This window comes from Gracilinanus agilis, chromosome 5 (assembly GCF_016433145.1).
Source record: "Gracilinanus agilis isolate LMUSP501 chromosome 5, AgileGrace, whole genome shotgun sequence".
Lineage (NCBI taxonomy): Eukaryota > Metazoa > Chordata > Mammalia > Didelphimorphia > Didelphidae > Gracilinanus > Gracilinanus agilis.
In genome coordinates this window covers 61,614,981-61,630,912 of record NC_058134.1, presented here as the reverse complement: position 1 = coordinate 61,630,912, position 15,932 = coordinate 61,614,981, and the positions used below count along the sequence as shown (strand labels likewise).

Below are 15,932 nucleotides of genomic sequence, written 5' to 3'. Positions count from 1 at the left end.
CTTCTCCATTTTTTCAATGCATCCCTTTCTTTCACCAACCCATTTTAAAAAATATTGTTGCAACATAATCACCTCACTCTGTACCTTCTTTCTATATAGAGTCCTTATAAAAGCTCTAATAATGAGAAAGTTCATAAAAATATATGTATCATTTTGTAAGAATTTAAATTTAGGTTTTATGCTAAATATGAGAATTCTAAAATAATATTGTGGTTGCCGAATTTAAAAATATTACAGCTTAAGTCAAAATGACTTTAAACAGCTTTATTTACAAAGAGGTGGAAAGAGTGAAAGTGGAAAAATATAGATAAAGAGATATAAAGTACTGCCTAACTACAAATACTCTGAGTTTAATCCTAATGTCTCCAGACTGCAAATGTGAATCCGAAAGCACATCTCACCAGAATCCAAAGTCCTAATTAGGAAGCCTCCCCCCATATTACAGATCTCTCTTTCCGACCTTCTGTGTTGTCTTTCTATGGAAGAATGGTTCACTCTGAACTTCTGTTGGCTCTGTCACAATAGATTTTGACTTGAGATGTTGTTTTGAGGTTCTTTAGACAGAAATATTGTGAGAGCTTGGCTAAGTGCTTCCTATACTTTTCTCTTTTCTTCATCCCCAGGAAGACCTCCTAATCAGTTGAGACAATATTCTAAATAGAGATGAATAAAATGATCATATTTTCAGATTTTAATAGAAAATTGTCTGTGCATTTAAAAAGGGTTGGTATATTGTAAAAACCCATATTTTAAAAAGGGTCATACTCCATATCTCTTCCTCTACTCCCATTCCATCAAAAAGATAGGTCTGGAAAAACCTGGAATATAGGATGAGTTACAGCAAAGCTTTGCCTATATGGTCAGCAGGAGGTTGTAAAATTTTTTGAGTATCTAAATGTGTGATGAAATTAGTGTTTTTTGAACAGGAATGAATCTTATCACAGTATGGACAAGGATGGATTTAGAGTGGGGAGAGAAGGGAAGAAGAAAGACCAGTTAGAGGCTGTGGTGGTCCTACTGTGAGGTATTGAAATGGTAGCACTGTGAATGAGAATGAAGAGATGAAGTCAAGAGATGGTACCTTGAGCCTTGCAAGTGCTTAATAAATATTGGGTGGATTGAACTGAAATGTTCATTTAATTTTGAAAGAAGAACTGATAGAATATAGTTAGTGATTAGAACACAGGGAATAACAAAGGAGAAAGAGGAGCCATGTTATACCATTTTATATTAAATCTTTTCTGTTTGTGCATCATGGTGTTAATATGGTTATGATGCTTAAATAAAATGTGACTATATATATATGCATATATATATATATAATTTTCCTAATTGAACAGCAAATTAAAAGTTTTTATAGAGGTAAACTTTACATATTTTCTTATTTACAGAAAGAATATAAACGAGATCTGGAGACAGAAATTAAAGGGAAAGGAATGCAGGTGGGCATAGATACTCTTGATATCCAACGGGCTAAGAAAGCATCTGAAATGGCAAGCCAGGTAAGTGGAGAAAATAAAGGAAAAAGAGCAATTTTGGAAACTGAATAATTCTATCTGTTGTTTGCAGTAAAATAGGAAATCTTGCCTTTGGATCTATTTCTATAGTTTATATGGTATTAAAGATATGAATAAGAAACAAATGCATACATTATAATAGTTTTAAAAGGATACTAAGCCAAAATCTTAAAACTCTCTTCTGACCTCTTAGAAAGAATACAAGAGAGACCTGGAAAATGAAATTAAAGGGAAAGGAATGCAAGTGAGCATGGATATCCCTGATATGCTTCGAGCCAAGAGAGCATCTGAAATCTACAGTCAGGTTGGGCAAGAGTGAATGTATTGATTACTATAATTACTACATGTTCTACATCTTCTCTCTCTGTGTGTTCCTACTCACACCCCTTTTCCAAATACATACCAGGAATTCTACTTTATGAACAATGATTGTTCCATAATTGGACAAAAGGCTATAAAGACAACTTGCAGTTGCTTGCATTAATATATTACCTTGCCATAAACAGGTCTTAGGACCAAAGGCCAGAACGGACCTTAGAGGCCATGGAGTCCAAGTTTTTCATTTTATTGATTAGGACCTATGGCCTGGAAAGGTTTGATGATTTATGCAAAATCCCACAGATAGTAAGAGAAATGGGAATTTGAGCTTTGGTCCTTTGCACTCTACCACTCTACCAATTATTCTCATTTCCAATCATTGCAGGACAAGTTAAATAGGAGAAATTGAATTAAGACTAAATGATGGAGCCCCAGTTTTTAAAATTTGATCCCTTTGCAGTGTTTCTGTGCTTTTGTTTTTAAATTTACATGGTGCTAGCACTAGTGCATTTATTTATTTTCTGGGAAGGGGACATTTTGTTTTACTTTCATTAAGGGTCATGATTATGGATAATAAGATAATAACTCATTTGGTTTGTGGCTATATCTGTAGCAAAAAACTTGCTGTTGTATATAATCTACCTGAGAATGTTAGGGGAGTAGAAATAGAGTCCCTTTCTGTTAGCCCAGAAGAGGTGACTTATTTTCAATAGCTAAATTACCAGTTTTTAATAGAAGGAATAACTAAACTAATTATCCATAGAAGTTCCAGTTTTAGTTTCTGAAACCAAAGGGAACTGTGTCCAGAGAGAGAGAGAATCACTTCTTTACCCATTAGGTGGGCACAGGTATGGGGCTCTGCTAATCCCCAAGGTTTATGAATATGAGTAACCTGTAGTGAATTATTTTTGCACATGAAAAATAACAGTTGACTCTACTCTCATTTGCAGAGATGAAGTCATTGTAAAGTATACATTTTGAAATTTGCAGAGAAAAGTTACCACCTCAAGATAATGCTGAGTTGTGCCAGATTTCTGTTTTTTTATTTAACTGTATTTACTTAAACAAAATTTATTTTGTTATAATCCATCCACAATGGTACCTTGCCTTAAAGAGGTTCAGTCAGAGCAAGACATTCTAGATAGCTGAAATAATTTAAATGATGAACACATCTTCTGTTCAATTTTACTCATTCCTGTTGGCCTAGTTCTTTCTAAAACTTGTCTTGTCTCTTTGACTCCTTTAAATTGTTCTCTATAGCACTCTAATATTAATGCTAACATTGTTATCTTTTGTTAGCAACACCTGAAAGCTCTCTCTTTAAAATGGATCAAGGAATGAAGGGACCTGGTAAAATTCCTGAGGTGTACAAAATATTTTACCTTTAAATATCTATCTTCTCTTAAAAGCCATCTTCTCATAAACATTAAGGGAGAGAGCAGCTAGGTATTTCAGTAGTTTGGGAGCCAGGCCTAGAGATAGGAGGTCCTGGGTTTAAATTTGGCCTCAGACCCTTCCTAGATGTGTGACCCTGGGAAAGTCACTTAATCTCTATTGCTTAGCCCTTATTGTTCTTCTGCCTTGGAACCAATACACATTATGGATTCAAAGATGGAAGGTAAGATAAAAAAACCAATAACAACTTTAAGGGAGAGGACATCATGGAACAAGATTATGTCATTTTTCTAGCATCATATCTAAATTATCTATGGTGATAGCTAGGGCTGAGAGAAGATCCCATTGCTTGTGATTTGAGGTTTGGGAATAAAGGAGAAGAATTATACTAAAAAGGTTAGATACAAACTAAGGGAGTAAATGCAGAGACCCCTCCCCCTCACAGACGTTTCTTCCCAGCAATCTAACCAGTAAGACTTTTTGCAGAGTAAGAATGAGACTGATCATAAAGACTTTATTTTATTTCATGTCAAGAGCTACTTTGGGTTATAAAGATCACATAACAAAGTAGAGCTGGGAAAAGTCAACTTCATATTAATTTAAATGTTTCCATTTTTTTCAACAAAAGAAAAAATACAAAAATGAATCAGTGAAGATGTTGACTAGCTATTCATCAGTGGCAGATACTCCTGAAATACAGAGAATCAAGACAGCCCAGAAAAATATCAGCATGGTAAGCAGAAAGTTCCTTTTTTACTTTTAACAAGGAAGGTCCATTTTTACCCTTTGATCTCTTATTATTTATTAATATGTTTAATTTTCCAAGCAAATTCCTTTTTTTGTAGCAGGGGTTTGTCACCATGGGTACATAGATGACCCCATGAATAGATTCCAGGGGGTTGTTGATGATAAAAAAATCATTAACTTCTAACTGACACAAAGCATTTCATTCATTTATTTTAAAATATTCAGAGAAGGGTCCATATATTTCCCCACAATTATCAGAAAGGCTCAAGATACACACACACACACACACACACACACACACAAAAGAAAGAAACTCTTGTTCTACACAAATTCCCTCAGTGCTGTAAAACAATCTAGCAAACAATATGACATTAGGTGAAACTAGGTTACAAGGGGCTACTCGGCAATGACATAAATATGAAAATTTTAGATGTCTATTAAACATATGGCAACAGTTATTGCTCCTGGGCTTCCAGTGCTCACTGGATCATGGTCAGGCAGTACTGCCTACTGATGAGATTTTAACATGTTACAATAGGATGAGCCATAAGTTACCGATGATATTGCTACAGAACAAAATAAGGTGGGACAGAGAGAATACATTTATTCCTTAAAACAACAACTGTTACCTGTGGTAGTAGAAATGAAGTAATCAATTTTTCCAAGCATCAGTTTCCTCACTGGTGAAATGAAGGCTTTGGACTGGATCTCTGACGGACCTTTCAGACCTTAACATTTTGTTGATTCTAAAGTTATTCAGTTAAGCAAATACCCAACATCATTTAGTATTAATTTCAAGAACTTCTGAAGTACTTTCTGCTTTCCAGTCAATTGACAAATTCCCATATTCTGGTGCACTCATATATATGTGCACAGGAAAATACTAATTGCTCATATATGGTTTGTTCATATGTGGTTTGCTCAAAGTGCTTGCATGCTACCTTTTTAGAGGCAATCTAGGCAGAGCTCAATTACAATCCTTGCTGCATATGAGAACTCTGAGAGGAGAAAGAAAGGGGCAGTATCTGAGCCTTGAACTAGCCTCTGTCACATGGAGAATTTCTGACTTCCAGAGGAAACTTCTACTGCATTTAAAATCTTCCCTTTGTACTGCTCTGAAATCTCAAATATGTCTCAAAGGGGAATGATTTTGCTATCCACATTATAAATATTAAAAATGATAAAAGCTGATATAATAATATATATTTCCCATGTCCATAGAAATATATACACTTTTAGATGGCATTTCCCAAATTTCACTTTTACAACATATACCCTGAAGCAGCTGTTGAACTAGGGAATGAAAACTGATTTGAGCTGGATGGAATTTCAGGAAAAATGATTTATAATTTGGTGAGTTTTTATGAAATAGGTTTTGATTTCCTCCAGGTATATTTACAAATATGCCAACTCTTTGGTTTAATTAATTAATTTAGAATATTTTTCCATGGTTACAAGATTCACGTTCTTACCCTGCCATCCTCCACCTGTAGCTGATGTGCAGTTCCCGTGGGCTTTACGTGTGTCATTGATCAAGACCTATTTCCATATTATTGATATTTGCACTGGGGTGATCATTTAGAGTCTACATCCCCAATCATATCCCTATAGACCCATGTGATCAACAGTTGTTTTTATTCTGCGTTTCTGCTCCCACAGTTCTTTCTCTGGATGTGGATAGCATCTTTCTCATAAGTCCCTCAGAATTGTCCTGGATCCTTGCATTGCTGCTAGTAGAGAAATCCATTACATTTGGTTGAACCGCAGTGTATTAGTCTCTGTGTATAAGCTTCTCCTGGTTCTGCTCCTTTCACTCTCATGCCCACTCTGGGAAAAGTCCTGACTTGACTTTTTATATTATTAGAGAGAATCCGTTCCAAATAGGCACTGAGTCATGCTTTAATAGTACTTAAGTGATAGACTGATGTACCAGTTTATCTGTGAATCTACTAAGAAGGCTAGAAGGGAGGGCTATGGAAATAAAGACAAAATTCTATCAAGATAATAGATGATTTAATTGATTTAGGAAAATAAAATTGTGTTTAGCTTCCTAAGTTGAAACTCTATTCACACTGCGTTCTTTGAGGAAAATTGGTTGAATGACTTGAAATCTTAATAGGTTGATAGTTATTTTTTCTTCCCTTATAATAAAGGTGTTTTATAAGAAAGGAGTAGGAGCTGGCACAGCTGTAAAAGAGACCCCCGAGATTGAACGAGTCAAGAAAAATCAGCAGAATATTAGTTCAGTAAGTTCTCTGCAGAATCAATTATCCTTTTTTGAAAAAAGCAAACATGAGCCAGATAAATGCCTTCAGGTTGTTTACTAAACAGATTGGTTTAAAAATTATCCCATACTTCATTTATGCTTTTTCATCACATTTCAAAGGTTGAGCACTCTGTATGAAAGCTATGTAGCCTTGCTCCCTGTGACCCTAAGGCAATGTTTCATTCTGATATCTCATAGTACATAAGAAATATCATTTTAATAACACTGTAATGAAATTTATCATGAGATTTCATCTTTCGGAACAGAATTTTAGCTATACTGACTTTTTTGCAGCATAAGGAAGAATTTTAGTAGCAATGCAACTGTATGTGGAGGGGAAAAGAAAATTTCCAATGAAAGGATGAATTAAAGGCCTGGACATTTACTTATTGTATTATCTTATGGCTTAGATATCACAGAAAGATTTCCTTCCTTTTTCTGTGACATTTGGGCAGCTATGTGGTGCAGTGGAGAAAATGCCAGGCCTGATGTCTGAGTTCAAATCTGCCCTCAGACACCTACTAGCCATGTAACCCTGGGCAAATCAATTAACCAATTTACCTCAGTTTCCTCATCTGTAAAATGATTTTGAGTAAGAAATAGTAAACCACTCCAGTTTCTTTGCAAAGAAAATCACAAATGGAGTTAAGAAAGATCAGACCCAACTGAAAAATGACTGAAAAACAGCAACTTTGACATTCCTTTCTTCTAGAAATACTTCTCATGTCTTTCCCCACAAGAGAAAAAGCAATGAACAGTTTTCATTCAGGCATTGTGGCATAGTAGATAGAAGACCAGCTTTGGTATGAGGAAGACCAGGGTTCATGTCCTTCCTCAGATCAGTCATAACTTAGTGAAAATAGCTTAGTCACATAAACTGTCGATGGTCAAAGCCTGTTTGTCTGATATAACACAGATTTGTCATTGGCCTCCATCCAGTTTATGAGGAGAGAGAGCTAGATCATGAGACTGAGGATAAGTAAAATAACTCATTGTAGGAGAAAAGACAAAATGCATGAGGTCACTTTTTTACTAAAATATTTAAAATATAGGTGAAGGATCTTGATTTCATAAGCATAAAGATGAATGAATTCAATGTATGAAAAAAATTAAGCATGCAGATCAAAACCTAATACCTAGTAGATGCTAGAGGGCTCTAGTGGTTACATCTGTGTGGTAAGTTAAGTGTCAGAGGTGAGGTTTGAACCTTGATGGTTGAAAAAGTTTGTACCCCAGAGTTAGAAAATGTTGAGATCTTTCAATATTAGGGAATTATATCTTGGCTTGGCATCTCTTGTTAGTCTTTGAACCTTGATGGTTTAAAAGGAAAGTTCGGCTTATCCTCACTCCAAGTCCAGAACTCATTCTACTCTACTATGTTGCCTCTCTGCATATTAAAAATGTACACATCTTCATGTCGTGTCAGAATATTGTAAGCTCTTTTCACAACTGACAAGTTTCAGCATTAACTTAATGTGTATGTATAGAAATTATATCTGTTTTTTATTAGCATAATGAAAAACCAAAATGATTGTTTTAATATATGTGCTGCTGAAGCAAGTATGCAAAATGATTGAATGGTGTTTGGTTTATAAGCCAAGAAAAACCACACCAAGTGGAATATTATCTTTTATGCTTTTATCTATATCTATATCTATATCTATATCTATATCTATATCTATATCTATCTACCTATCTATCTGTATATATATTAATTTATATGTAAATATATGTACATATATGTATATCAGTGACATAGAGTAAACAGTCCTATATCTTTTTCTGTGAGTTCATCCCTAAAACTCTGGCTTAGTATTCAAGTCAAAAAGTTGCCCTTTTAAGATTAACAAAAGTCGTCAAGCCAAGATATGAAAGATCTTGACATTTTCTACCTCTGGGATGTAAGCCTTTTAAACAACCAGGATTTCTTGTTTAAGAATTATTCTATGAATTTTATGACTAGTTAACCAGGTTTTACAAACCTCTAAAAACTTATTGTCTTGGGTTTTTGACTTAATTTTGGTCCTGTTAATAATATTAAATCTACAGGTAGCAGATTGTACATTATCCCCAAAACACCCCAGAGCCATTTTAGGACCTGAATTCCAGCCTTGATTATTTTAAATGATCTCCAGTGATCTCAAAAGGGCTGGCTTGATTTCGATCTTTGGTGAATTTCCACATGCCTTTGTCTAGTCCAGCTCATAATTTGTTACAAATGTAATGTCCCTGTTCTTTTTCACTTTATCTCTTATTTCATCTTCCATGGGCGTTAGACATAACTAAAATACCACATGATGTGATGGCAACTGAGGTCACTATATGCTTTTATAGGCAACCTCTCATCTCTTGCATAACTCTTGTCTCCAATATCCTTAATCTCATTCTGAATAGAGGCATCTAAATTTTGCAGTGGATAGAAGGCTGGATCTGTCAGGAAGATCTGAACTAAAATCATGCCTCAGATCTTACTAGAATGTGATCTTGGACAAGATGCCTAAATTCTACTTTAATTTCCTCAGCTATAAAATGGGATTAATAATATCACCTACCTCCCAGAGTTATTGTGAGATTGGAATGAAATAATATTTCTAAAGGGCTTCGCACAATCGCTAACACATAGGAAGTACTATAAAACTGCTGGCAATTATTATTATTAAGTTAATTATTGGAAGGGAGTAAGTTTTCTTGAGAGGAGTTGAAATCAGGCTTATAAGCACCTTTCAGAGTCTTTATTACTGTCAATATATACTTGCCCAAGTGAGAAAAGCAGTCTTATTCCCTCTATAGTTTTTGGCCTGCCTTTCTCTAAGTAGGAATATAGCATAACAGTTGTTGGTGCTTTAAAAAATGGTTCTGCCGTTTCTTTTCTTTTTCTCTTTCTAGATGTTCTATCAGTTTTTTCCATTTCCTTGTTCTGGTTCATATTGATGCTGAATGCTATATCTCAAGTGGAAAAGGTTTAAGTAAATTCATAACTAATTCAATTTGACTTTGATCCTCTCATCTCCCATTGTGGTTGCTGCTATTCCCATATCTGCAAATGATAAAAAAAACACTTTTAAAATTTTCTATAGAAAATAAGAAGTGATTCTAAAGCTTACTTTTCCATAGGAAAAATAGATATTGACAATATTTTGTAAAAGGTATAAAAAGGAAGGATATTTTCACAGCTCTACCTATTATAGAAAAAACCAGACTAATTGAAAATGCTTCTATGCATCAAAAATTTGGGAATAGAATTGATTTTAAGGACAAGTACAATATGCTTGTTTTACGTATTCATTCTGATAAAATTCATAAAATATTCAGTAGGAGACCACACATAGATCCACTTATTCCTTGAGAAAAGAAAGCTTTGCCAGGCATGATGGCACACGCTGCTGGGAGACTGAGGCTAGTCAATTGATTGGGCCTTGTAATGCTAAACTTCAATTTAGCTAAAGCCAGTTGGACCTCTTCATTAATTCTGGCATCATTGACCAGGAACAGAGGGCTACCAGAGTACTCAAGGAAGGGTAAAATGGTGGAGACTAGAAAAATGGAGGAAGTTAAAGTTTCCATGTTGATCAGTGTTGAGATAAAGCCCTTTAGTGACTGCATCACCTTCCAGCTAGGATGACATAAGTAGATCCAGCCTTAAACAGACAATCAAACAAAAAAAGTGAGCAAACAAACAACTGAATAAATGGAGAAAGGAATTTTAGAATCAACAAAAAACTAAAACTTTTGAACTTTTTTGTCGTGTATCATAATGAAGATTTTAATGATACAAGTACAGTGGAGGAAAAATTGGAAACATTTGTTAGACATTGTTCTGGGGCAAAAACCCCTCATATTATATTTTTTTATTCATTACCAGGTGAAATATAAAGAAGAAATAAAGCAAGGAACAACCATTTCAGACCTTCCAGAGCTAAAAAGAGTTAAAGAAAACCAGAAGAACATCAGCAATGTATGATCACATTACTATAAGTATTTTTTCTTTCTGAGTCTTTAAACTCTCATCTGCAAAATGGGAATAATAATACTTTTACTATACTTCTCACAGGATTGTTGTAAGGCAAGAGCTTTGTACATTAAAAATATTTAATGTGAATTAAGGGCCAACATATTTTCCATTGGAATTGCCCTTTGAAGTAATGCTTTACTGTTCTAGTTAGTTTGTGTTTTTTAAAACAAACTGTGGTTGTACATAAATAGTTCCTATCCATGAAATAATCATTTTCTATAATGAGGGTACTTTGTGCTTTGTATGCAGAGGAGGAGGGGAAGCAATGAATATTGGAGGTTTTTTTTGTTCAGTCATCAAGTAGCCCTTAATGTTCCTTTACTTCATTTGTTAGTTCATTTTTTTTTCTCAGTTTCAAACATCAGAGATTTAGAAACTTTGTTAAATTCCTCAGTTGGCGTGTGTGTGTGTGTGTGTGTGTGTGTGTGTGTGTGTGTGTGTGTGTGTGTGTGGTGTGTGTTTATATTTACAGAAGGAAAGAATTGTGAATGACATCAGGGTAAAAGCATATGTTACAGGGAACTTGGGTTTTGACCAAACATTAGCCTCAGTCCCCTGTTGAATAAAACTGTGAAAAAGCAAATAAGCCACTGAAACGAAATCCCACCCTAAGGAAACATTAAGGATTCTCCGTGGAATTCATTTTAATGGGGTTTTAATTATCACTATTCTTTGCCTTATTAAAGAATCTATACTAATTTCAAAAGCATGATATTTTATGTTTTACTGCGTGCTTAAGCATCCTTTTTTCCTGGATTATTTTGGTGTGACAATGAAAATGTACCAAATGTGGTTAAATTTGATTCTTCAATAGAGTAAAACTATCTCGACCCAAGAGGCAAGGCAGAGCCCCATAATGACAGACCCCTGGATGGGGTTGTTGAGGGGGAGCAGTTTGCAAGCAATAGGAATAAATTAAGAAAGAGGAGAGGCAGTACCAGTGGAATGGCTCCTCACGGAAGAGGCAAGGCTGTACTTGAACATTTTCTGTGCTGTCTTGATTCTTTGCTTTTAGCAGGTACTTGCTAAGTTTTTGGTAGATGATGGAGTAATGCATTATTAAGAAGATAACAAATGACAGTTGGCTAGATATTGCTCTAGAAAGGGAGAAAATCTTTTTTTTTAAATTTTTGTCATCATGGATAGGATGAGGTCCAGAGAATTAACTAATAGATAGCTGAAATTTATAGAGTGGAAATAAAAAAGGAGAAATTGGGAGTACCAGGACAAATAAAAGCCTAGCAACTAGCAACATTAAGCTGATGGAGAATGCTAATGAGATTTTACTATAAAATCCCAAAGAGAATTTTACTAATGAATCATAGCCAATATGCATTTTCCTTCTATCTTCACTAATGTGTCATCATATTTTTACTTTGCATAATTAAATGACTTGTACCATGTTTCTCAGCTTCACTATAGAGAGCAAAATTACAAAGCTACCCCTGTTTGCATGACACCTGAGATTGAGAGAGTGAAAAGGAACCAGGAGCATCTCAGCTTGGTGAGTGGTCTGAGATTTTTTGTTCAAAATAAAAAAAGAGAGAGATTTTTAAAATGATATCGTCAACTTTGATGGTTTAGGTTATAATAGTTTTAAATACTTTGGTTCTTACTTTTTTCTCTTTTATGTCCTGGAGGATTTGAACTAGATATGAATTAATGGATAAGTAAATAAAATATTTGTGAAGTACTTACTCTGCACCAAGCTCTGTGCTAACTATTGTGAGTATGAGTAAGAAAAATGAGGCTACCCTCACTCTAGAAGAGCTCACATTTGAATGGAGGAGACAACTTAGAAATTTCAGCTACTAGGCTGAAGGAAAGGTTTACAAAGCTAAAGGTGTAGCAGAGGGGCATATGGCAAGGCTTTAGGTTTGTTCATCAGAAGATCAGATAATAGTTCCAGAGGTATGTAAAGTAGAGCTTGGAAGGGCCCAGCGAAGCCTTCCATCTTTTTGGAAGGAATAGAATTGGTTACTCCCCCCTTATCCAAGCTTTGTAAGAAGCCCAGCATCCTGGATGGGATTTAGGCCAACTGGGGCAAGGGTGAGGAATGAAGACCCCAAAGTGGTACCCATATTTGTGGCAGGTCTTCCCATTGCCCATCAACCTGGCATTTTAAGATACATACTATCCCTCTTGATTGGAAGTTGTATGGTATAATAATGGTGGATCTGGAATTAAGTACAGATTCAAACCCCATTTAAAGGCAGTTGATAGCTGTGTGATCATGAGCCATTTCAAACCCCTCAGAGCCTCAGTTTCCCTGCTGAAAAGTGAAGATGACAATACTTCCACCACCTGCTCAAAAACTTGTCTGAGGAAAATGCTTTGCAAACCATGAAGTGCTATATAAATAAGTCATTTTTAAGGAGTACATCAAGGAGAAGGTGAGAATCATTGCTGCCAGGTCTTTTGTAGAACTGGTTTTTGAGCCTCTTTGGAAGAGAAGGAAAACAAGTTTTCACATTGACTGCAGTCCCTGAGAATACATGTAGACAATAGGAAAAGAAGCAAATTTGAAGGCAAAATTGTGGACCATTCACATATGGAAAATGCTGTGCAGTTCAGGTTTTGGTACTTAGAAACTTAATGAAAACTGTCAACCCTGAATAGATCATGGTTTATTGTCTTAAATTATTATTTCTATAATTATGATGATTATTATGATATGATAGTAAGGTATGGAATCATGGAGGAGTTGTATAATCTGAACATGGTCTTTAAAAATGTAGTATAATAACCTTAGGCTGTGCCACTTGAATTTTGAAAGAGGAGCGTTTAGGACAAATACAATTTTAGAATTCACAAATCCCAAAAGTGGTATAGGAATACTATATAAATAGTTTCATAAAAAGTGGAGATAAAAACATTGAACCCAGAATCTGACAGTTGGAAATTGCCCAAGAGACCATTTAATTCACCACATAATTGGTCAGGAATGCCTTCTACAATATTCCCAACAACTGATTATCAAGTTTTGCCTTGAATATCTCCATTGATAGAGAATTTGCCATCTCCTGAGGCTTCTCCTTCCAATTTTGGGTGGATCAAATAGTTAAATTTTTTTCTTTATATGCAACTTCAATTTGTTCCTTCATAATATCTACCTGTTACTCATAGTTCTGCTCTATGGGGCCAAGTCAAATAATGTGCATCTCATGTCAACATGGTAGCTCCTCAAATACTTGAGCAGTTGTCATCCCCCTTAGCCTTTAAAAAAACCCAAATACCATGGCACTTTTTCCTTCCAACTGTATCTTCAGAGAAATGTTCTTTCTAAATTATATTGCCCCTCTGTCTCAGAGACTGCATCAAGGACATACAGTGTCCTTTGCCCTCCAAATAATAGGGGTGTGAATGACATCTGAGTTAGAGGTATTACTCTCATATCTATCTGGATTCTATTTCAATGAAGTAGTTGGAGTCAGGGAAAATTGCCTTCATGATTTACATGGAACTAAGACAGATAGACATTTGATAACAAGAGACAGACAACAGAAACAGATGAGCTGAGTTAGAAAAAGAAAATAAGAAAAAAACGAAATAAAAAAAAGTAAAAGACTTTCAAAATTGTCTAGTTGTGAATCTTGGTTTTGGTACCAGCTTATTTTGTTTTTTTTTGTAATCTCCATTTGACTTGCAATGCCTTCCTTTTAAACATTGCCTTTAAAATGTGCTGCCTTGCATTTTCATTAAAGTTATTCAGAGCGTTTGCATTCTTTTCCTTAATGATCTTAAAGGAATTTATCAAAAAAAGGATCTTTTTCATGAAAGAACAATAGTTGTTTAAAATGGCAGATGGGCCAGAGATACACTGATACAAATGGTTTGAAAAATGTGTTCTACATAAATGGAACTACTTTAGAGATAGCTAATTTATATAAGGCAGGTGGAAAAAGGTTTTAAAAATTGTAAGTTTTACTTGCATATGTCTATATATGTCTATACTAGATATCAGTATTTTGTGCAATGCCTGGCATACAGTAAATGCTTAATAAACGTTTCTTTACCAACTAACTGTTCTCCACTTTGGCTCAGTGGCTAATGCACTGGATGTGGAGTTAAAAGTACCAGAGTTCAAATCCTGCCTCAAACACTTAATAGGTATTTTTGGAAAAGTCCTTAAATTTTTTTAGCCTCAGTTTCCTCATCTGTAAGATGAGGGATAACCAAAGTACTCGTTTCTCAGAATTTTTCTGAAGATCTAATGAGTTCTGTATCTGTAAAGCACTTTGCACATCTTAAGGCATATATATGAATGTTACCTATTATTTTTATATATTATCTAGACATGCATCTAAATATACATGTAGTCTCTTATTTGCATGATGTATCTGCATGCTTTGTTGTGGCTGAAGATGATAGTATCAATGATCACAATTGATGGTTTCTCAGACATTTACTAACATTGATACCTTATCCACCACCTAGGTGAAATACAGAGGAGAAATCCAATGTGCCACCCCCATTTCTGACCCTCCAGAGCTGAAGAGAGTTAAAGAAAACCAGAAGAACATCAGCAATGTGTGATCTTCCTAGAAATATTCCTCCCCAGCACCTCCCACCCCCTCTATCAGTTGTCTCATGTGTTTCATTTAAGTGAAAGAATTGGGTTTAATGGGGTTATATAACAGGAAGGGGGTGATCTGCATTCAGTTATTTTATGTGTTTCTCCAAAGGGATAGCTGGAGAAAATGGCCATAAAAGCCTAACTACAGAGGGAAGTTAGGTTTCTGCATTGCTCTGGTTGATGTGTGATTTTATCATCGGACACTTGGCTATCCCTAGGTGTTGCCTTTATGTCTACTGATATTAATTCTCTGCCCTCCTTGCCCTCCCAAACTCAACCCAAGTTTGGCCGCTTTCTCGAAGAGCAATCACTGCTGCCACCATGTTTTCTTAATCTCAGAGCTCTAGCTTGCCCCTCTCTTGCCTAAGCAATCCACTTATATGCATCTGTTTCTTTCTAAGGACTGCCATTATGTAGCTATTTTAGTTTCTTTGACTCAGGACATTAGATAGAGACTCACAAGTTTTCTCTATGGGTGAAGGAAAGTCATTTTGTTCAGGAGAGAAGATAGTACTGGGACTCCGTTATCACTAAAAAAATTTCACCTTTAACTCCCTTTAATGTGCATAAACCATGAATATACCTCATATTCTTGAATTCCATTTGAAGTCACTGATATCTACTCTCCTCTTCTGATCCATAGATTTTGATATGTATTATCTTTCCAGGAATCTTTGATTCTTTGAAAACCATTTGGAAAATTATTTTTTAAAAATGTCATATTAGTAAATACTTTTTTAACAGCTAAAGTTGTAAAAAGATATTCTTTTCATAGCCTATATTGATTTATACTACTTCCCCCATTTCCTCTTGATAAGGAGTAGAGGGAGTGGAGATGAAAAATTGAATAGCTATAAGTATTCAAAAAGTCTCTTGTTTTTTATGGATGATGCAGGGGCAGGGCTCTTTTAAAATCATATATTTTTCAAAGTTCATCCTCTGAAGTTAATTACTTATAATTCACTACAAAAGAGGGTTGTTATAGATAGTGATAACCTCAAAAGGTATCTTTAATTGTCATTCAGGGAAAAATGGTTATATGAACATTCTTATAGAATAAAGCCTCTAGTGATTAAATATGGATGCTTTTTAGCTTAGCCA

The 15,932-nt window shown here is 35.1% G+C and overlaps 1 protein-coding gene across 3 annotated transcripts in view; it reads left to right on the top strand.

The window, feature by feature from the left end:
- NEBL (nebulette) overlaps positions 1-15,932 on the top strand; it is a 463,434-nt gene that overhangs the window by 405,351 nt on the left and 42,151 nt on the right. The window contains exons 15-21 of one of the 3 annotated variants that reach the window (XM_044679717.1): positions 1,392-1,502; positions 1,711-1,821; positions 3,859-3,963; positions 6,131-6,223; positions 10,106-10,198; positions 11,667-11,759; positions 14,693-14,785. The exons of the other annotated variants lie outside the window; for them this stretch is intronic. Of the exons in view, the coding sequence (XP_044535652.1) occupies positions 1,392-1,502; positions 1,711-1,821; positions 3,859-3,963; positions 6,131-6,223; positions 10,106-10,198; positions 11,667-11,759; positions 14,693-14,785 (699 nt within the window). The remainder of the gene's footprint in view (positions 1-1,391; positions 1,503-1,710; positions 1,822-3,858; positions 3,964-6,130; positions 6,224-10,105; positions 10,199-11,666; positions 11,760-14,692; positions 14,786-15,932) is intronic. 3 annotated transcript variants of the gene reach the window in all.